General features: G+C 36.9%; 2 protein-coding genes across 2 annotated transcripts; one reads left to right on the top strand and one right to left on the bottom strand.

The window, feature by feature from the left end:
• The first annotated feature begins 2,438 nt into the window (after positions 1 to 2,438).
• Positions 2,439 to 3,701, top strand: LOC129717337 (protein 60A-like). The gene has a single exon (XM_055667207.1). The coding sequence runs from the start codon at positions 2,439 to 2,441 to the stop codon at positions 3,699 to 3,701; it is 1,263 nt and encodes a 420-aa protein (XP_055523182.1).
• A 1,851-nt stretch (positions 3,702 to 5,552) lies between these two features.
• Positions 5,553 to 22,557, bottom strand: LOC129728764 (muscle-specific homeobox protein tinman). Its single transcript, XM_055687221.1, has 3 exons — positions 22,052 to 22,557; positions 6,304 to 6,935; positions 5,553 to 6,241 (listed from the first exon to the last, which is right to left on the bottom strand). The coding sequence occupies exons 1-3, from the start codon at positions 22,234 to 22,236 to the stop codon at positions 5,709 to 5,711; spliced, it is 1,350 nt and encodes a 449-aa protein (XP_055543196.1). The 5' UTR covers positions 22,237 to 22,557; the 3' UTR covers positions 5,553 to 5,708.
• Positions 22,558 to 23,752: the final 1,195 nt, after the last annotated feature.

Here is a 23,752-nt window from a genome sequence, read left to right as displayed (position 1 = left end):
TCTGTTTCGGTTATGATTTTTTACCTTATTTCTGATGTTATTTTCGAATTCTTAAAACTTGGTTTTTCATATCGACTGATTATCGGTTTAGAAAGCTCCTTATTCCTTATTGAAACTTTCAGGCTCCATTTGCTGTATCTGCTGTAAATCTGTAAATCCATTTGTTGTAATCTGCTGTAAACCTGCGATTTCAATTTTAGAATGGTGGCTTTTAGTTTTAGACTTTTGATCTTCGGTAAAGTGACCAGCGTCCCGCGTTTCAACAAAATGTTCCGCGTAGAAAAACGTGCCGCGGAATATCCCGGAATAACCACTAGATATAACACTTCACTGGGACGGTTGTCAGTATATAGTTTTTTTTTATGCCAAATGTCTTAGAAATGCATGAAACGTTGGGATCTACTACTATCTAAAAAAAAAATGGAAAAATTTGACTTGAGCTGAGGCCAATGGAGAGTTTTCTAGTTTAAAAATTCCTAAGACTCAGAGAACCGATTTTTGTCGATTTTTTTTATAGATTGCACCAGATCTCGACGTTTTATGCATTTCTGAAACAAGGCTGATACAAATTTCGAATTCTTTTATGTCCAAGGTTATCAAAGTTAGCAGAGGGAGTGGCAAAAAATAAATAACACCGAGACGAAAAAAAAATCTTTGATCAAAGTTTGTGTGCAAGTTATGACGTTTGTAACTTGCACTCAAAAATACGTTGAAAAATAACACTATATTATTATTATTTATTTCGCTTGCCTTTCGACGACACTCTCGCTGTCACCTGACTTGTTTGTTGCTAAATTAAGCATTTATGCTGTCGGAAAACCAAGAAAAAGAACAAAACGGTTTGAGCTTTTTTTTCTTCCCCTTCCAATATTCAAGATTTTTGAAAGGGTGGGGGGGGGGGGGGGGGGTGGGTGACATAAAATGAAAATAAAATTTGTAACGGCCCAATTGGCATAAAAAATTCTATACTGAACATTTCATGAACTTTAGCAGTCAAAAAGTATGAGTAAATTGTTCAAGAATATGAAAGATTTGAAACTTATTGCTAAACGAAATTCAAAGATCAAATTTTTCCCATACAAGTCATTACCACCATACTATGCAGAAATAAACTGTTGTCCCGCGTTTAAGCTCCAACTATCTGGTCACTTTATTCTTCGGAATCAACTTGCGGCTTCCGAAATGTTAGTTCAGAATACTTTTGACTTTCAGCTTTTCTGCTTTGGATTTTCTGCTTCCTTATTTGATGCTCAATCATTGAATTTTAAGGTTTTGGTCTTTCGCTTTTAAAATTCTGCTTTAGATGTGTTTTTCGACTTGATTCTTTCTTCGGTATTCAGAGTTTAGCTCAGTCTCCTGATTACAGGTTTATATTTCCAGCGTTTGAAATTTAGAAGAACATTGCATGTAGTTTTGTTATTTTGATAAATGTCAAAAAGTAGTAAACAACAAGAGAATATAAAAATTTTAAAAATTAGGAAGAGGTTATTGCTTTCGCAGATATTTTATCTTGAATATAAACAGTAAATTTTGCGAACTTAATGTAGAAGAGCGATGACTCTGGAGTTACATTACGAAAGCTTTATTTTTTTGTCTAACAACTACATTCACGAATTCGGAAAAAAGGCACTGAACTGAAAAACCAGAATTCAACATTTCATTTTTAAAACTTTTAAGTAAGTCTTCTTCAAATTCCGCTTCATAGATCATAAATGTTGACTCTCAACTTTTGGTTTTCCATTTAGAAAATGTCTCGTATTTTTTTGGTTTCTGGATTTAGTTTTAGATTGGAGATTTGCAGTTTTAGATTCTAAGCATGTACATTTTATCCGGATTTTCGATTTCTTCGATGATCGAGAAATGAAGACCTGGGACCAAATGTTTTTGGTCCCAGGTCTTCATTTTTTTTTACTTTGAGCTTTTAGTTTTCGACTATAGAATATCAGTTTTGAAACTATAAAGTCTCAGTTTTCTTTATGTTTTCCGAATTGATACTGAAAATTAAGACCTTCGGTTTTCAAACATTTATTTTTGAGGTTGTAAAAGCGAAAATTAACTTATCAGACTATTAAACACAGTCTATTTTACCATATATCGATTTTTACTCTTGAAAAAAGTATTTTTTTTTGTTTTTACTGATTACAGTACAAGTAAGAAATATTTGTTCTCAAAAAGAGCCTAAGTTTTCACATTTTTGCTCAACTCTATTGGTACTACCAAAACCAACAACAAATCCGAATCTTTCCAAGGATTGCATTCGATAATAGTAAACAAAGCATTGTTATTCGGTAGTAAAAAATCATATAGGTAAAGTTAACGGAAACCAGGTTAGGTGTGTAAACAAGACTATAGGTAATAAACAGACAGCAGAATATCTTGTTATGTGAAGTTTTGAAAACTTTTGCCACATGAAGTTCTCATTCCATTCTCGCCACAGAATGTTCACCCTACTGTTGCTCCCGCTTTTGGTGCATCCCGTTGTGGGTTTTTCATCGGCCACCGGTTTCTACGTGGATAACGGACTGGATCAAACTATTCAGGAGAAAAGTGTGACGCTCCAGGACCGGCAGGAAATCGAACACGAGATTCTAGAGCTGCTTGGCCTGCCAGACCGACCAAATGAAAAACACATTCATCCCTCGCTGAGAAAGTCCGCGCCGCAATTCCTGCTCAACATCTATCGTAAATTTTCTCAAGAAACTACCGGCGTAGTTCGCCAAAAGCGGAGCACCATCTACAGCCGGAGTCTGTTCACGATTGCGGACGAGCGAGCGATCGAGGAGAGCGATGTGATCATGTCGTTTTTGAACAAAGGTAATCGGAACATGCCAAAGGTTCGACATCGGCGGTATGGCGAACGATTGTGGTTTGACACTCGAGAGACGCAGGAGGATAGTGGAAAAGTTGTTTACGCGAGTTTGAGAATTTACAAAAACGCCACAATTGATCACTGGAATGCGATCACAAGCGGGCGGCTGGTGACGGTGCGAACGTCTATAATTCGAGATTACGATTCGGAGCGTGGTGAACATGAGCTGGAGTTTTTGGCAGATCAAACTGTACCGTACAACTATGAAGGCTGGTTGGAGATCAATGTGACTAACGCGATGATCCGCTGGATGGCCAACAATATTAGCAACAAGGGGATCTTTGTGGATGCCAGTTACACCGAGAGTCCACAGAAAAACGTTCGACCCCAAGATCTGGGGTTGATTCTGTCCAACAAATTCGGTCGCTATCAACCCTTTATGGTGGTGTACTGCAAGGGTCGTGAGTTGGTTAACCCCAAAACTCATCCAAATCGTTCCAAGCGAAGCGTTGTACGAGAATACAAGAAGACAGTGAAGCCGAAGAATCCGTTCCTGGAGCGATGGGTGCAGCGGGAGAAGAGTTGCCAGATCCACACGCTGTACGTCAGCTTTCGTGATTTGCACTGGCAGGACTGGATTATCGCACCGGAAGGTTTTGGGGCATTTTTCTGCCACGGTGAGTGCAGTTTTCCGCTGAATGCCCACATGAACGCAACCAATCACGCCCTAATACAGAGCCTGGTGCACTCGATCAGTCCGGGACGCGTGCCGAAGCCGTGCTGTGCACCGACGCAGCTGAATCCCATTTCCGTGCTTTACCACATCGATGATGCCAATATCAATTTGAAAAAGTATAAGAACATGGTGGTGAAAAGTTGTGGCTGTTTGTAGGGATAAGTTGGATGTTCTCCTTGAAAATGTGTCTAGGAAGGGTAACAAAGTTGGCATTCCAGTGTTATTGCAATGATAGCGTTATTGGCCTTTGTGTTGAAATATACAACGATAATTTGTAATAGAATCTTCAAGTGCTAACAACATTATACTTCATACATGAAACGTATATATTTTATATTTTAATTAGGAATATTCTGATGAACTAATCAATGAATAACATTATAAACTTATGTACAAAGCGGCAAATAAATACGCATTTATTTTACAATAACATTACAATATATTTTTACTAAATTCAAGATCTATACACTTTGTATAATCAGACCCATAACGGAATGGAAATTTTGTGTCTAAAAATAACTTTAAAAAACCAGATTATTTATTGTGATATACTTTGAAACAGCTTGAAATAGGTAATAAAAGAGAATACAGTGCCGTTTCGATTTTATCACGGTAAAAAAAAACACTTTCCTGTGAATCTAGCGACACTGTGGATACGGGGAAATGATGGAGGCTAGTATTTTTTGTTGAATAGCATTGAAATCTAACAAAAAAACTGATTTTTATCATTTCCTCATGTCCACAGTTTTGTTGGATTCACGGGAGGATGTTTTTTTGACCGTGATGAATCGAAACAGCAATGTATAACCTGGCGGCGAGAAAATATAACCAAAATGGAGTCGAATTTTAAGTCAATAGTCGAAAGCAAAAATTGGCTAACCACAATTAACTTAATCTATATTGAAACCTCAATTCTTCCGTCGTTTACAAATTTCGTTAACTTAGTTATAAATTTTGTTATCAAGTCTCAATAATTGTGGAGCCCAAACCCGGCATAGAACATTTCACACTTTCACAGTGGAACATCTTACACAGGGACTTACACAGTAAAAAATATATGCAAAAAACGAACAGTCAAACAAGGGTGCCCATTTGCTCGGGAGGAATTTCTTTGTTTGCTGTGCCACCGTGACTCTTCTCGACGGAAGCCAGAAGGGCATCTGCTTAACGTTCTGCTATAAAACGCTCTGCTCCGAGAAGATTACGATAACCTCGGTTTTCAGTGCACAGCTTCCTCCTTCTTCTCCGCTTTCCGAGGAAAAACAAGGAAAATTTATGAAAGGAAAAAAGATGATAAAAGCTTGCTTGTCGCCGTCGAGCACAGCACCGGCAATGGAAGATGGATTTCTGCTATTTATTTCGAATAAAGATAAAATGACGGGCGGATGCGTCTTTTGCTCTGCTCAGCCGTGAGTAGTTAACCCCCATAAAAATTAATTTTCCCAGCTACTGCCAAACCAACGACGGAGTTTTTCCCGAGATTTCAAGTGCTACACACGAAAGGGGTACATAATTCCAAAGCAATAACATTCCACGGCGAAAATAAGGGGGAAAGTGCAGGGATTTATGAAGTTGGTTAAGCAGTAAATAACACCGAACTGCCACTAATTTGTTGTTGGCAATAGTTTTATGGTGTCATTAGTCGACCCAGCGGACATTCACATCCATCTGCAGAGACACGATTGACTCATCATATTTGTAATGTTTCAGATGTTTTAAACGTCTAATAGGAAAAAAAAACCAGTATCGATTACACGCCAAAAAGAACCAAACAACAACCGATCTAATCAATGAACTCCATTTAGATTGGCGCTCAGCAAGCTAGGATTTTTTGTTTACTCTCATCTTCGGTCGCTATGGATCGAATTTCGTTGCCGAGTTTGACGCGAACGCGACCCAGAAAGAAAGTGTGACGCACAGTGATCTCTGTTTATTGTCACGGGATTGAATTTCTTTCCGGTCCGGAGCCACGCAGGACCACTGACTGACTGAAGTAATTCTCTCGGTGTTTTATTGTTCATTTCAACTAACGTAATCTATCTAAGGCAACACATTTCACTAATACAACATTTGGTCTAGCATTTTGGTACGTCATCGGTAATCTAAGGTTAAAGCTGTGTAGATTAAGACTATTTACAAAATTTCCCCTAAGTCAGATCCGTTTTACCAGTATCCTTTCTGGTCGTAGTATGGATTCGAAGGAGCCGCATATGGCTCACTATTAGCATACTGAATCCCATATGCCGCCGGGTAGGGCGGTGGAGGAGGAGGAGGTGGAGCTTGTGATTGTGGTACACCCGTCACTACCGAACCGAGTGATCCGAACGCACTCTGATAGCTACTGCCCGGTTCGTCAGCATATTCCGTCAGAACAGCGGAATTTTTCGGTGTGTCAGAATCTTTACCAACTCCAGTGGATGCTTCCTTGGCAGCCGTGGCGTTCTCGATTTGTATCCGCTTGGATTTATAGCGACGATTCTGGAACCAAATCTTCACCTGAGTAGGGGTGAGCTTCAGTACGGTGGCTAACGTTTCACGTTCCGGTGCCGAAAGGTAACGCTGCTGTCGGAATCGACGTTCCAGCTCTAGGACCTGCCCTTGGGAGAATAAAATTCGTGGTTTTCGCTTGGCACGCAGTTTACCATTCTTGCGTAATTCACAACGGGAAGAGGTTACAAGCTGGGAGTTGCATTCTTCTACGAGAGAGAGGAAAAAAAGTTCAATTTTGCACGTTTTCTAGACATAAAGTTAAACTTACTTTGCACCAGTTCTTCTTCACTGTTGTTCATTTGACACAGACTATCGAGTTCCTGTACATGCTCGGAAGTCACCCGATTGGAGCTGTTCGATGTGCTGCCAAAGTTTGGCTCATCCTTGAGCTTGCGGACCGGAGTTGACGGAGCCTGGCAGGGTGCGCTTTCAGGTGGGGAACCAAGCGGACCGTCGGTGTTCATTCCGTTCATGTCGATCGCCGCTGGATTCGTGGATCGGACATCCTGTATCTGAAAGGAGCACTCTTTTGGTTCGTTGATGACCCCGAGTGTCATCTCCAGGTCGGAGTGAGAGCTGCCACCATTGCTGGATGTACCACCTATCAAAGTGGGCGAAAGATGATGATGGTGGTGATGATGATAGGAGTTGTACGAGGGTAAAGGGTGGTGGTGGTAGTGAGGCGGTGGCGGAGGAGCCGTCGCTGTTGCTGCTGTCATCGTGTGAATCGCGTTGTAATCGTAGCAAGCGGTGGGCGATGGGCTGTAGCTGGAGTATTCGTGATGATGATGTGACGCAGGGATGTAACCATGGGGGATCATCTGGTAGGGATCACCGTGGCTAGAGTAGTTGTTGTCGTAACCGTTGTAGGTCAGTCCGAGGTGTGATGTGTTTGGGGAACTGAAGTAATGAAAAAGCAAAAAAAAAAACGTTTTATTGTGAATTACTGGCGCTCGGAATTTTTTTTTATTCAATTAAACTATTATTCAAAAATCATGGTCGTGGTTGAAAAATATTTTTCCCTACATGGTTAAGACTATTTTTCTGCAAAAAATAGTTTTTTTGATGAGGTTCTAACGCTATTCTAGCTCATGTTTACTTCTTACACGTTAGTTATGAGCTTTCGAGAGATTCTTTTGATTACATCTGTTTTTTGTTTGTTTTCGGCACAAGCAGCAGAAGAAATATTGCCAAATATGCATAGGAAAGAATCTAACGAGCTCTGCCAGCACGGCTAACGTTGTTCGCGTGTGAATTGTCTGCTTAGTAAAAACTAAATATTTTTGACCAGTTGTATGTGCTAAAATAAGAGTGTTTCTTGTTAATAATTGCTACAGGCTGTGGAGGCGCGCGAATATGCAATGAATGTAATAGATTTAGTCAAATAAGTACAAGTTATCGCTTCAAATTTGTGAGCTGACATTCACATACCCAATAAAAAATATTCCACGCTTTACCTTACAACCGATTGTGCAGAAGTCGCAAAGTAAATTAAAATATGAAGATTTTTTCTAGTGTTATTTTTAATTGATTTTCATACATTCTTTATGCGTTTACCTCCGCACACTTGCAAAGTATGTAGCCGCGTAAAAATGTTTTAACCCGAATCAGCCTAGAATTCCCCGTGAATATTTCACTTTTTTCAACTTTCGGTAGCTACTGCGTTCACGTACACAACTAGACTAACTTGATGTGACATCTATTGGTGTTCATAAAAGTATTGCCAAATGATGGAAATAACATTGAATTTCATTTTAAGTTGAGAAATATTCAATGTGTCAAATGATGCCATATGGAATCATTGGGCTGATTCGGGTTAATTTTCCACAAGCTGTAAATCATCGCATCTCGTTGTTTCGACTTTTTGTCACTTTCTGCCAATGCACAATGGTCCAGAAACCAAATTTAAGAGGATATTTGGGTCTAAAGCTCTTTAAAAATATTTTAGAGAAAAACTTTCTTCTACAAAGTTGTTATATATAGGGCGGGGGTTTAGCGTGGTTGGTAACGTCTCCGCCAACCACGCTCGACGCCTGGGTTCGAATCCCAACGCCGACATAGGTGTCGATGGTTGTGGGGTGGCGTGATCCACTCACAACCAACCCAACTGGTCTAGATTCAATCTTAGTCGACACCGGGAGATTTTCTGAGGCGTAAAATCTCTGGAATCACGCCTTCCATCGCATGAGGAAGTAACAACAGTGGCGGAACTAGACTGTCGGAAAATAAGCGAGAATAAAAAAAAAAGTTGTTACATATGATAAAGCGGTTATTGAAACACTATCAAAAATTAGTGTGACCCTAATTTTCGATGAAACAAGTATCTAACTTTTGTATCTTTGTGGATAGAAGAAAAAAATGTTATAGCTCCGTTGATTTTAATTAACTTTGTAAAAAAAGTTTTTCTCTATCTTTGAAAACACCCAATTCGTATAGAAAAAACACATTTTGCGCTCTAATTTTTTTATTTCAATTTTTCCTAAAAGTCGTTTAAATACAGTTTTAAGGTGAAAATTGGGATAAAAAATTAAAGCGCAAAATTTTTTCAATGTAAACCGGTTGTTTTCAAAGACAAAGAATTTTTTTTTACATAGTTATTTAAAATCAACGCAGCTATACTAATGTAGAACAACTTTTTCTTCTATTGATTATAATTTTCCAATAACCGCTTTATTATATGTAACAACTTTGTAGAAGACAGTTGCTATAGAGCTCTAGATCCAAATTTCCCCCTAAATTTAGTTTCTAGATCATTGTGCAAATCTTCAGGAGGGTTTTCTGACAGGTAAACTTGTTGGTCACTTAATTTTATGTATGTATCTTGAAGCAACTTTTATCAGCTTTCCAATGGTGATATAAAATTAAAAATCGGTTAGCGCGCATATTGGAGTTTTTCAGATAAAATCCAAGGTGGCGGTGACATCCAACATTTTTCTATTCCAAATGAAAGCTCCACCATTCTTTTTTAATACGATGTACTGTAGAGATATAGATTAATTAAAAGATCAAGAATTGCTAAAAAAATAACATTTTCGAAAATTGATTAATCTGATTTATCATCTTGAACTAAACAAAGGGGTTTGCTCATAACTATCGCTAACTTCAGCAGAATTTGAATTTGATTTGATTTACCAGTGGAAATTGCGTACGCGTTTGAGAATTGATTCCACGGAAGTGGCTTTTTCCGTATATTTATTCGAGTGGAAAAAAGCGACACAGAGAATTTTTAAGCGAAAATTTGTATTGTTACTTTAAAAGCAATAACAAAAAGTTTTCATTGGGTAACACATTATTCTCTAAAGAGCAATGAAATTCTTCTCCAGCCAAGTAACAACACATACTACCATTTTTTTTGCACATGTAACGAGAGCCTAATCTAATAATTGTCGTTACAACCACACGCAAAATTTTCTGTTGATTCTTTAAAAGCAATAACGAAAAAACCACCCTTTCTATTTCCGGTTTATAAAAAGTAACACATACTGTTGTATATTTTGCACGTATCACTAGTTCCTTTGATCACCAATTCACCTGGTGTGCGTCTATTAGTTGGTTCGTCGTATAAATCCTGAGTAAAAATAAAATATGGCAAGAGCTGCCTGGTGGTATTTTTTCTCTCCTTAATACAGTACCCGGACGAACACATAAGATTAGCATGGATTCCGTAGGATTCCTCACATTGGAATCGTGAAGCGTCCTCGATAAGGAATCCTGAAAAAAGAATCCTCGAGAATGCCCAGTCTATAGGGCTAGGGTTCCTGAATGAGAATCGTGCAATGAGAATCCTTCAGATTCCCTTGGATTCCTAACATTAGAATCGTGAATCGTCCTTGATAAGGAATCCTGAAAATAAATCCTCAAGACTGCCCTGTCTATGGGGTTGGGATTCTTGAATGGGAATCGTGTAATGAGAATCCGTCGGATTCCCTAGGATCCCTCAAATAGAAATCGTGAAGCATCCTTGATGAGGAATTCTGGAAAAGGAATCCTCAGGAATGCCCTGTTTATGGGGCTAGGATTCTTGAAGGAGAATCGTGTTAGGAGAATTCTTAGGATACGAAATCTTTCGCTTCAACCGTTATGTGCTCGACGGGGTTCTTGGGTACCCTACATTGAAGTACTTGTAACTTTTGCAATTTTCATTCGATACTTGATTTGATACTTGTAGCACCAAAAGATTCAATAACTTATTTACTTTCTAATCAGCGTTAGCAGTGCCCCGAGAAATTTTCTCATAGCCGGATATCCGGTTTGTAAGGGATATATTCCGAAACTGGGGAATTTTATGCATATTTGAACAGAATTTTACAATTAATAGTTCAAAGTTCTTAAAATTACTTTCACAGGCCATTTGCTAGCTTTTGAGTGTTTAAGTGATATGGCTTCGAAGCGGTCCTTCCGGAATAGATTCCAGAAGGGCTTCTATTGCCGTTAGAAACCATTAAATAAAACAAGGTTGAATACCATCAAAGATGAGTATTTTCAGGACCGGGATGATGCGCCGAGGCCGGAATATACCAATATTGGAGGGTATTTGACCTTGTTTTATTTATTTGTTTTGACGTTGACTAACGTCTATATCGAAGTTAGGCCCCTGAATTTGAAAATCTAGTAATTCAACCAGGGAAAACCAGGGAAAAGTGGTCAGGTTTTGAGCGCTTATTTTGCAGTCATCTATAATCAGGTTTTCGAGGTTTTGGCATCAATCGATCAGAAATTCTTTTACGGTTAAATTTATGTAACAAAAACAAACTATTTTTTGACACTGTTGAAAAATTGGTAATCAATATCGATTGTCTAAATCATACCGCGCAGCCAATCACTACCTCTCTTCCCAAGCACAGTCGACACTAACGGATACAATCGATCTGACTTTGTTGTTATTGTTGTTGTCACTTTCTGTTTCCGATGTTTATGCTGCTGCTAGCGGAAAAAACCTTGCAAATATGCATCTTTTTGTTGGTGTTAATTTTACGACAGCGGCCGGCGCCCCATCATTTTGATTCCAAAACCGCACCAGTGACATGTGGACGCTAGGTGTTAGCAGCAGATAGGAGGAAAGACAAAAGAGTACCGGTCATCTCGTGCCGGTTTCACCCGTAATGCTGGTGGCTGTAAGTAATACATGGCTGCTGCAATATACTAAAATGACTGGAATTCTGGACGGAATAACCAGTAAACGAGAATAATCGGCAACTGGCACCTTTTGGTGCCTCGATGTTTTATGATAGAAGCGGTTAATTGAATTTTCTGTTTTACAATATGCTGTTGCTAGCGGAAAAAACCTTGCATAAATGCATGTTTGTGCTGGTGTTAATATTACGACAGCGGCCGGCGCAGCTTTCAAGAAAAATTTTTCCTTACCATTCCATCATCTACTTAGCTCCTCCTTCTTTCTAATTATCTGACGAAGCCTTGGTATAAAACGTACCGTTCGAACATTTCACCCCATCATTTTGATTCCAAAACCGCACCAGTGACATACCGACGATACGGATTTTTGTAATGAAGGTTTACAGCTACAGTAATTTGCTAGCAGTTTCGTCTAGTGCTAAAACGAATATATTGAGAATCTTCGCAATGTCTCGACACATGAACATGATCTATAAGCGCAATTTTCGGAATACATCGAATTTGTCAATTCTAATGTTTGTCTTGTCATTTCAAACAACGAACAAATGCTTTTCTAATTCGACTACCTGGGAAGCGGGGATGCCAATATAAATAAGGTTTCATCCATATATGTCATTTATATTATTTATTAATTATTGTTCAAAGCGCTCTAATGTCAGCAAATAAGAGAGCACTGTTAGATGAAAAATATAGAGTCCCACGTCATGCGGTCGGGTCTTTAATACCACCCTCCTACTATTTTAAATACATGAAGTTATATGCTGGACTGGAGCTAACCTAGCATGAGCTTTATCTATTTAATGTCAAACAATTTCTAAATTTAAATTTTTTGCTTGAATCGTTCTGGTCTCCAATTTCAGATAGTTTCGTTGAGTTTGCTTAGATAGGAAAATTTTACCCAATTCGCTAAATTAAATGATTGTCTTGGTAGTGCAGTTACGAACAAAGGTTTGATTCGAATATGTATGAAATGACAGCGATTAAATAAGAGAGATCCATTCTTCTAGTATATATTATTATTTATAACGTTTTAACGTCTCAGCATTCAGAAATGCACTGTTAGATAAAATTGCAACAAATACTGGAGTTGCAATTCCCATTACTATTTGTTTTAATGGAATATAAGAATACGGTAGTCAACGTCATGCGGTCGTGTCTTGAATACCACCCTCCTACTATTTATGGTCACTAGAAGCGCCAGTGTAATCTATTCCGGAAGGACCAAAATACCCAAAACCATACAAATGGCCTGTTAAAGTAATTTTGTGTATCTTGAACCTATGTATCTTGAACCGGAAATCCGGGTATGAGAGAATTCTTGGGCACCGCTGACGCTAATTTCAAAGTAGAGAGGTTACTGGATCTTTTGGTGCCATCGAAATCAAATGAAAATCACAACAGATATAAGAATTTCGATCATAAAACGGTTAAAGTGAAAGGTTTCGTATCCGAAGAATTCACATAACACGATTTTCACCCAAGAATCCCAACCCCATATACAGGGCATTCTTGAGAATTCTTTCGTCAGGATTTCTTATTGCGGACGCTTAACGATTCCAATGTGAGAAATCCTAGGGAATCTATGCGAAACCTATGGGTGCGACTAAAGTATATAAGAGTTTATTCTAACCGGGACGTCAGTCATGCCGAATAGTCTGTCCCTTTAGAGTCAGTTGTTCAAATTTGTAATTCGGTTCGCATATTCAAAGAAGTTTCTTTCGCATTCTAATAGGTTGAAACAACTTCGGCTTGATGATGCTAGAAGGACGCAAGGTCCATGTACAGTCGCAGTGTTACTTTGGTGATACCCATATATATTTGATTTCTGATCTTTCTGAATCATATCATTTGAGGTTCAGATCAGAGGAAGCCAAAAAGGGGTATCTAGTTTGGCTGAAATATAATAGGGGTCTTCACATCGAGCTCGTATACGAATACCCAGCCGCAATTTGTGTATCTTCTATTACTCGTCAATGGAGGTGAGTATTTTTACGGCTGGGTATTTGTTTACGATCTCGACATGAATACCCATAATAAATGTTACATTGAGCGTATTAGTAGAACAGAATTAGATATTCAGAATATGCAATGTTTCCATTTAATTCTGTTACATATTTCGATTATTACTTATAACCATCGTCAGTGCTTATGTGGACTGCTGGAAAAGAATCTTTTTAAGAGAGAAATTTTCATTTATTAACCATCAGTTACAGGATTGTTTGGTCAATATCAACTAGAGACATAGGTTTTGTATACTCCTAAAGTAGAATTACCAAGTTACAGGATAAAATTAGGATGTAGAACACTCTGAGAAAGAAATAACTAACTTTCTCAGAAACGCAATTTGATCCAAAACGGGAGCAAGCTCACCGTCTCTCGTGATGAGTATAATATTCATTATGATGTTGGTTAGATTCTACAATTTCATTTGGAAAAGAGATAGACACATTACGACATGTTTTCCTCAGTGTTATGCTATACACTCAGTTTTTTTATGCTGGGAATACGTACCTCGTAAAAAACCACGATAAATACGCGAAAATCAAATTTAAGTTGAAAAACCGCGGTAACTCGAAATCTCGCGCCTGAAAATACGCGTTCATTCAAAATACCGCGTAAAAAATATCCACGTAAAAAACCGCGTAAAAATATTCTGTCCGGATCGTAGAGACGATTCCTCTCACGATTCTGTCGCCGAGATTCCTACATTTGAATTGAGGTTTTCCATAAGCGATTCGAACAGATTCTGTCCGTATCGCATAAACGATTCCTCTCACGATTCATTTGAATTCTGAAGGATTTTTGAGCAGGTTTTCCATATACGATTCGTATAGATTCTGTCCGTATCGCAGAAACGATTCCTCTCACAATTCGTTTGGATTTTTAAGGATTCTTGAATAGGTTTCCCGTATGCGATTCGAACAGATTCTGTACGTATCGTAGAAACGATTCCTCTCACGATTTCGTCACCGAGTTATGGGAATCCTGGGAATTCTTACTCAGGATTCTCAGTGTGTTAGTTAGGGTATGCATACGTTAATGATTTCAAAGACTTCACCTGCTTCGTATCACATCACGATTTGTAAACTGCGTTTGAGAAAAACACAAACATTTGTTTTTTTTTGCAAGCGGATGCAAGCCCTGTTGAAAACACACACTCATTGGTTCATGGAAACTCTTTTGAATTTGTTTAATGATACCAAACTCGTACCAAACTAGAATACTCATATTCGCATCCCCGACTACTCTGGCCACACGGTATTACTCCTTTTACAGTCAGGTTTTTACGCGGGGATACGTACCTGGTAAAAAAATCCGCTTAAAAACCGCGTCAATTCGAAAATCCGCATAAAAACCGCGCTAATTCAAAAATCCGCGTAAAAAACCGCATTAATTCAAAAATTCGCGTAAAAAAAACACGTTAATTCAAAAATCAGCATAAAGTGAACTAGCAAAAAGGGCTTTGAAAAAACCCGAGACGCTCTAGAACCAGTATTTAAAATTGTCCTCTTTGACGGTCATTCCGGATCTTTCGGAGGGCGGTGAGTATTTTTTGGGCTAAGTCTTCTACTAGATAAACACTAAATCGTTTCTTATTGCAAAACCACGTTAATTCGAAAATTCGCGAAAGAGTTTTTGTACTAACGCGGCATCGCGTAAAAAAACGCGTTAACTCAAAAAATTGCGTTAAAAAATCGCGTTAATTCAAAAATCTGCGTAAAAAAAACTCGTAGAAAGATCCGCGTATAATAACACCGCGTAAAAAAAACCTGACTGTATTTCAGAATAAACAGTGAGGAAGGAAACAGTGGTGTTTCTAATTAGACTTTTGAGGCTGAGACGAGCCGGTAAGATTCTGTTCATGCGTGAATGATGGGGATCGGAATAAAGCTGATCGTTGCATCAATACAAATGCAGCGAGTGAAGTCTCGGTAACACATGCATTACGGCTTTCAGTTGTATGTTTTCCTACATAAACACATACAAGTGTGTGGCCGTCATATATTTTGTTACTTTTTGTTACTAAAAGTAACAAAATCTTCTCCGTTTGTTATAGGTGTATGTTTTGCTTACATTTAGAGATAAGTTACGATATGATAAAAAATGTAGTACGAATTGCAAAGAACTAGAGCTGCTTTACAAAAAAAAAAAAAAACAAACTGACAATATGTTTTTTTTTTAGTTTTTTGACTGAAAACCTTCTCATAAACACTAAATTTAAATTTACAAATAAAAGAGTTGTTGTTTTCTTAATTTTTTAAGAAACTTGAATTTTTCCAACCTAATAGCTTCACTTGATATATACAATGTTTTGTAAGTTAATGACGAATATTTTTTGACAGTTTTTATTGAACACATGAAATTAATATGTTCATTGATAATGATGGATTTTTGTTTGAATATAGTTATATAATAATTAAAAGTAGAGTTAAATGTTAGAGTCGGCTACTGTATGACTCTATATAACATTTTAATTCGGTAAATCGACCAGCTCAAACCGATGTTGGGTTCTTATGCCAATTTGTTCGTTATTCGAAGACCCATCTTTTGGTATCTTTCTTTTAGTTGTTACTTATTCGTACGTTGCATAAAATCAAGAAAACAAAATGACATATGCACCATTTCAATACAAAAGGGACAAGTAACCCGTTCTTTTTTGGGCCGTATTGAAAAACTGATCAAATGGATGTACGTCATAATGTTGTATCACGGCGGACCATCATCGTCATCATCATCAATATTAGATGATCTTATAAATGGATGTATGCAGAACGTTGATTGCCAAGAGCTTCATGATTTGAAATTACTGTTGAAATCATATTGCATCATTGAAATTTAATTATTCTTATATCTCATTTCATTTCATTTCTCCATCCAGAATTTTTTATCAAAAATGTGGGAAAATATCTAAATTCAACAAAAATTACTTCGATAGGAAAATTTGATTCTCTTATACATAAAGCATAGTTTACTGTTTATTTTTGCAATTTTCTCAAATTATATTCAAAATAACTTGGAAATGGATGTATTAAGGACATTTGTTCCATTATTAATCTCATTAAACCGATAATCACGAAGAATGCAAGGATTAAACATCACGAAATCAAACAAAATACGCTTACATGGTCTTATGGAATCGCCCAGCAATGGAAATTTAGCAAACTTAGTTAGATTCACCTGAATTTTGTAAAACAAACCATTTCTCACAACGCTCCCATACCCGTCTCAAAATTTAAATTACTGCTCCATTATTCATCTCACGACGCCCCCATATGCATCACACTTTGGTGAATGAGAAGAGCCGCAAACCGTCGAAGTAGGTCAACTAGGTATCTGCTGTAGTTGTTTACGCACGAAATTGGTAACCTAAGTAACCACTGCAGTGCTGTCGATTTGGTTCAATTATATCGGAATAATTCAACATTGTCAGTATGATTCGTAATACACGAAATTGATTCGGGATTTTTTGATTATCTTCAACGCAGTGAAAACAGATGGAAATACATATAGCCGAAACTTAAGATTTATAAAACTTCATCTCATAAATTTCTGCTAATTAAAGCTTGTTTTTGGAAATTTAAGGTGAACATTTTGAAGATTAAAGTATTCTTAGTGTAGTGAGTGATTTTGTTTAGTGATTAATATAAAAGTTGTCCGCAAATGACGAAAAAAAAAACTTTGGTCGGCAGCCGGACGAATCCCGTTGTAGCCGTATAGAGCAATGCGTGGAATTTGCTTTCTGAGGTAGGTGATTGAAATAAATGAGTTTTCGAGTGCAGATGCTCCACTATGATATCAAATTTAGAGCTTCTAAGTAAGTTTTTGAGGATTGATTTTATGTAAATTTTTGAGGAGGTCGATGACTATTACTCAATTTCTAGTTCATGTGCTATGGAAACGCTCTTCAGTTACTGAAATATATAGTCTTTTAAATTTTAAATCGGCTTATACAGTTGTGTCTATTTTAGGCCTGGGCGTTCTGAAGAAAACCTGCAAAACAAATTGCAAATAGGTTCAGGGTGAGTCTAATAGTGTCCCTCGATTAAAAACTACAATTGATTACTGTTAAAATTTGCTCAATTAGTTCTGTAAGCTAGAAACAATTGCTGATAGAGAGAATGGGAGTAAACAAATTGATATACTTATGTATATATTTCACTTTACATATTTCGAGTGTTTCGTTTCAATACAAGGAAGCTCCATAAGCTGCTTAAAACAGGTTCCCTACCTTACATACACTGTCTGCTTTTTGAAGAACTTGAATGTTCACTCTAACGTATTACAATTTTCACAATCGACTGAAAGACGAAGTTGACTCACATGTTGCAAAGATCGAATATTTATCGCCGATTACGAACATTGACACCCATTCTACCGACAGTTAGCTTTTGTTTATAGAAAATTCCATAGAAACTGGTCAACTATGCGTAAAACGAAACTTTGAAAGACGTTAGATATTACTCACAATGCACAGTGGTCCAGCAATGCAATCTAGCGGAACAAAATTAATAACTCCGGATTGTGTTGATTTTTTGAGATAGTGATTTCGGCAATGTTTAGTAGAATAATAAAGAATTATTTTTGTATGAAAATATTTGTACTAAACGTGTACTAAATTAGTACTAAATTGTTTTTGTCTTCATTTTTTCAATTTAGAAGGGTGGTTTCTTCTACAAAGTTGTTTATTAGCCAATAATATGAAAGTCTTCCAAAGTCACAACTATTCAAGAATGCATCGTGTATGAGATATTGATTTTTTTTGGACAAAATGGACAAAAAAATGTTATTTTTATTTTATTTTTATTTTTCATAGGTGTACTAACAACTTTTATGAGTTTCTAATCATAAACCCTTTAAACTTTGATCTTTGCCGCAGAAAAAGGATGTCTATGGCGAGTAGTTTATAAGATATCTACAAAAATAAAAATTTTGATGATTTTTTCAAAATGTCATATTTCCATTAGCGCACAAAAGCGCAACCTGAACCCTCAGGGCTAAAGGAATATTAAACTAGGTGTCTGTAGACAAAATTTCAGTCCGAAACTCCTTGGAACTTTTATTTTGTGAGTAATTTTGTAAAATTCTAAAAAATTAGTAATAAACGTGCTATTTTGTTTCCAATATTATGCCCAATGTCTACGGAGATGTTAAAGAGAATTAAATATGAACTCTTTTGGTAAAAAGTAAAAAATATTTAGTTCATTATTTACAATGAACTAATGAAGTCTTATGAAATGCTTTTTTTTTAAATAGGATACTTTTTAAGATGCTAATCAATAACGCATAATTGAGTTGTATTCTTCTTACCAGTTTTCATCGACAATTCAGAGACTATTAATGTACGGTACATCTATCACCAGGCATTGTATTATGCTTATTGGTATGATAGCAGAAGAAGTTCAAGAGGCACGGAATAAATCCGTCAAAAATTATCGAGAATTTCACTCAAGAAAATTCAGCCGCCTAGTGAACATGGAAGATGTTTTCAAATGCCTTTTACTCATATATGATCCGATAATTTCTCTAAATCACTGAACAGAAGACCATTCAATTGATGATCTTCCAAGCGAAGTTCAAAATCTTACAGTAGATGGAACTGGATTTTGAAGAGGTTTTTTTTTAATGTATAGAGAAATGAAGAGGAATAGAAACAAATCAGTTTTGAACAATGATCTCTTTATCTTATTGATTAGTATCTCAAAAAGTATCCTATTTGATTAAAAAATCATTTCATAAGACCTGAACAGTTAATTTTGAATGTTGAACTAATTTTTTTTAGACCAAAAGATTTCATATTTAATTCTCTTTAACATCTCCGAAGACATTGGGCATAATATTGGAGACATAATAGCACTTTTTTACTAATTTTGAAGAATTTTACAAAATTACTCACAGAGTAAAAGCTTCAAAGAATTCTGGGCTGAAATTTTGACTGCAGACACCTAGTTTAATACTCTTTCAGCCCTGAGAGTTTCAGGCGCTAATGGAGATATGACATTTTGAAAAAATAAAAAAAATTAGTCTTTTTTATATATCTCAAAAAGTACATGCCACAGCCATCCTAATTCTGCGGCGAAAATCAAAATTTAAAGGATTTAAAGGAATCTCTTCAAATCATAGAAAATACATGGTTTTTAAATAATTTTGGGACGCTGAGTTCAAATTTGATGTTGTTTTTGCATGAAAATGAGTATTTTTGACACCAGGGGAATTTTTATGTTTTTTGTTTATATTATATGAGGAAAATTTTACGTTGGTTCAATTTTTTGCAGAACAAAATGCATGATGCTTGAAAGATTTTCATTTGCCATAAAAAACATAAAAATATTATTCATTTATTAAGAAAACAAAAAAAATTAACAATCAAAAAATATGCTTTGTGATGAAAATTACTTTTGACTTGGTTTTTTCAAAGTGATTATATTAAATTGCGTCTTTTTATCGCATTCTTCTTTTTATTCACTTCCACCTTCATCTTCATTTTTGTGTTGATTTTTAATACAGTTTAAATATCTTCAATGAGAGTTTTCAAAATGCAGTTTCTAACGTCAATATAATAATATTCTATTTGTTCAGAAGAAATTAGCAGGTTATTTATTATGTCATGGTTTGTGTTTACACGATTGTTTTTACATGTGACTGATATGATACAAACTTAAATTATGATTTTGGTACTCAGTGCTGGTGATACGAAACATAAACAATGATTAGTTTTCGATACTGCGTTAAATATCGGATTATTGATGGGTTAAACTTGTTAATATGAAAACAGTGTGATTAATCCTACTGAAACATGTTTGAAACCGTTGTTATTATCAGACTCATACGAGCCATTTGTTATTCTGTTGACTGTTTGCAGTGTGCAATTCAAATTTACATTTTCAAAATCCGATATGTGCCGAACACTTGTTGTTTCTCTTCGAAAGAAAGGTGCTCTGCGCAACTCTGCGCAGGATCTGACTAGATGCTTTTGAAAGCATTTTTTCCAAGCTATAGTTTAAAACTAGTGACAATAGTGCCAAACTCTGCCATCTAAACTTAAAACCCTGTTATATGCAAAAAATACGTAATTTTTTGATTCCGCCTAATTTTTTTGAGTATTACAATGAGATTATACATTATCCAATGATGAGGATTTATTTTCCACCATTTTACAGACAACTTTTACTTAGACGTCATGAAGATACAAGTTACCCTTGAGGCTGCAGCAAATTTCGCAACATTGCATTTTTTTAAGAAAAACGCTAAAAAACGCTGACTCAGTACACTTTGAAAAATCGTAGAAAATTCAAATTTTGTCGCAATGATCTAAAAATTTGGATTCTGACACTTTAATAGTATACAACTATAGGAAAAATATATATGTAATGAAATTCGCATTTTCATTTTTGGGTCGATGGCCAGCGATTCCCCACTGTGCGGTGCCCAACCCGTCGATGTAAACGGTGGCCTCTTGCTAGCACTTCATTAAACATCCTGACGATAGTAAGACAAACTTGTCGATAATAGAACAGTTATCATATACTGTTGTACCTACACACCAAATTTTTATTGCTGGAAACCAGCAAAATTTTGCTGATTTTTGGTGTGCTGTATTTCCAGCAACCTGTTCAGCAAAATGAAATTTGCTGATCATTCAGTATGCAAAAAAGTCGTTTGCCGCATGTAGTAGTAAAACAAAATACAACTTGCTGGTTGCCAGCTGTGACAATTTGTTGTACAGTCAGCAAAATATAAATCAATTTGCTGGTTAAGCAGTTAGTTTAGGGGAACCATGTTTCCCTCAGGTACCAGCTTTTATCCACCCATAGTATCATAGCCAAATTAATGTTGAACTAGAGATGTATGTTTATCAGATCAACTTTTAAGTGCATCTAGCCCAACTGTAGCTTAACTATGGTCCAATATCCGCTATCAAGGTGATGATCCCGTACCAGCTGCACAGCTGTTTCGCTAATGACAGCTTGACGTAAAATTTTTTGACATATCTATTCTTTGCTGGATTCCAGCAAAAATTCATTAATTGTTTTCTGTTCAGCAAATAGTTTGCTGTATTTACGCAAATCACTGAATCGATTACCGATTTTCGGTAAATTGATCAATGAAATACTGGTTTACAGTAAAAATAAAATTACTGAACGAATTTCAGTAAATTGTAGAACTGAACTACAGTCACATTTAAAAAGCAGCAAACAAGTGGTTTGATAATACGCTTCCAGTACTGCATTTTACTGAACAATTAAAAGAAATTTTGGTGTGTAACATTCTGTAATTGAAAAAGTAGTTTTGGACTTGACCTGGAAATCGGTCAATTATCTAACTAGTAGTAGGCGTAACAAAAAATATCTCGCGCTCGAGAGAAATTCTAATTTTTTTTTCAAAAAACCCTACAAAAAATGGGGTGTTTCGAGAACAATTGTTGAGTATAATGAAACGGATTTCGTATCGACGCAGAAAATTACATACTCCATGCTAGTGTATACCATAAATTAAAGAGTATAACTATTGTAAGAACCATCGTGAACTTCTACTTAACGAAATTATTGAATCTTTCCTAATTTGACTATATAATGCAAGTCAAGCTATTTTTATTTTCATTTCAAGCAGTAAATGTCTGCCTTGATGAACAGTTAATGTGGGGTTGACGATATTTTTCGGAAATTTTATACTATTTCCCTAGTTAATACATATTTCAATCGTCAACCCAAAATATACTGTTCGAAACGAACATTTTGTCCATTTATGTTTGTAAATTATTTTAACTTTTAAGGAACTTCGTGATTGTTCATGTGGAGCAATTAAGTAAGGACTGCAACGCGAAAGTTCATGCAAAGTTCTTCGCTAATTTGAATGATGAACAACATGAAACAACTAGCACTCACCTGTCCATCTGGCTTCCGAGGTAATCAGCATCCACTGCGGCAGCAGCTGCAGCCGCAGCTGCCGCATTCTGATCCACCAGATTGAGTATATCCTTCACCGAAAAGGGCGTATTATTGTTCGACTCACTTCCGGATGACACTTCCGAATGTGCTTGCACTACATCGTAGTAACCGTGTTGCAACATTTCATCCACTTTCTTTTTGACTATCACACTTCTTTCCAACAGGAAATCCTTTCCGAAACAATTACTTACTAAACACACCAGTAATCACTTCAACCCCAACGTCATTTGATTGATCGGCTCTTTTCCACTGCTGGTCTTTGCGGGGAGGCTTAACCCGACCAATAAGGGGAATATCACTTCACTTTCACCTTTGTCAAGTGTGCAGCACTTGGGGTGGCAAATTTAGACGGTTCGTCTCGCGGCGAGTAGCAGAAGTAGGGCAAAAAAAATGTTGCAGGCCAATGTACGCAAATTAACCCGGCACACATCCACTCGCTGGTAACTCATCCGACCAACTGAACCCGAGCAGCCATCGAGAGGCGGACCGCTCCTGGGTCCAATTTGTCGTCCTCACATGCCGCCCCGCAGCGCGCGCTCCTACCGCATCCGTCGGTGCACTACCGTTGCTAACCGCCACTTGAGTCAGTGGAAAATTGAGCAATTTGATGGTCGTTTTGATGTTGTTTTTTTTTCTTCTCTCATTCTCCATGCCCTGCCTACAGGCGCGGGTGGCGCCCGGTTCTTGCAATGGCAAGACGGACGGATTGCCCGGAGAAAGAAAAAATAAACCGAAACGATACGAAGGCAAGATGCACGCGGTCGGGAAACCACTTGAAATTGAGAATGATGGTAGCGAATCTGCTGCCAAACGCGTGTTCGATGGCATTCGCCTAGCAGGGCAGATTTGGAGAATCTGTTCAAGTCAGGCTTACAAGCAGGATACTTTTAATTGTAATAATATCTAAATTTTGATACAATTTCAAGCGATTGATTAAAGCTCAAAAAATCATTTGCTGGGGAATCTACTGCAATCGAACAATTTTTTAATACATAGTGTAATTAGTGACTTGATATACTCGCAAGATTTCCCAATTATTCTATGAAGTTTCTCACCTGACCAAGACAATTGTTTTAATCATCGATAAGTTCCACATGTCCTTTCCCGAAGATCTGTGTTGTATGAATGTTCGGCGCTCTTAGAGCACGTGTTCCGAAGTTTCACTTCCAAAAGCGCAAAAAAGGCTTCTTAAGATGATACTATTATTAAGCATAAAACGCACAAGGCTTTCCTCATGATTTGATTTTCTAGATTATCAACATTGGCTTTCGACAGTCCAGGCAGCTTTAATCGTACCATTTTCCAGCTTACCAAGTTACGTTTTGATATCGCTAATCGGATATGAATAAAACTCCATTGAAAGACTCCGGACCCAAAAAGTTAGTGAACGGCCCTAACGTTATTAGCGAGTCTGATTGCCCATTACCCATCAATCCTGCAGTGAACACGGACCCAGTTGGATAACAGGTATATTTTAGACCGCTTTAGAAAGAGGCTGTAGAATTTATTGGAAACAAAAAATTTTTTCGACACAAATAACAGCTTTGTCATACGATTGTAATATGAACTAGTTTTGAAATTCATCGTTCAATAATTATTTTAAAGTATCCTAGAAATATTAAATTTCCTATGGAGTAC

Source organism: Wyeomyia smithii, chromosome 1, assembly GCF_029784165.1.
Source record: "Wyeomyia smithii strain HCP4-BCI-WySm-NY-G18 chromosome 1, ASM2978416v1, whole genome shotgun sequence".
NCBI classification, from domain to species: Eukaryota; Metazoa; Arthropoda; class Insecta; order Diptera; family Culicidae; genus Wyeomyia; species Wyeomyia smithii.
The sequence above is the reverse complement of the archived record's forward strand: the minus strand, read 5'-3'. Positions and strand labels throughout refer to the sequence as shown.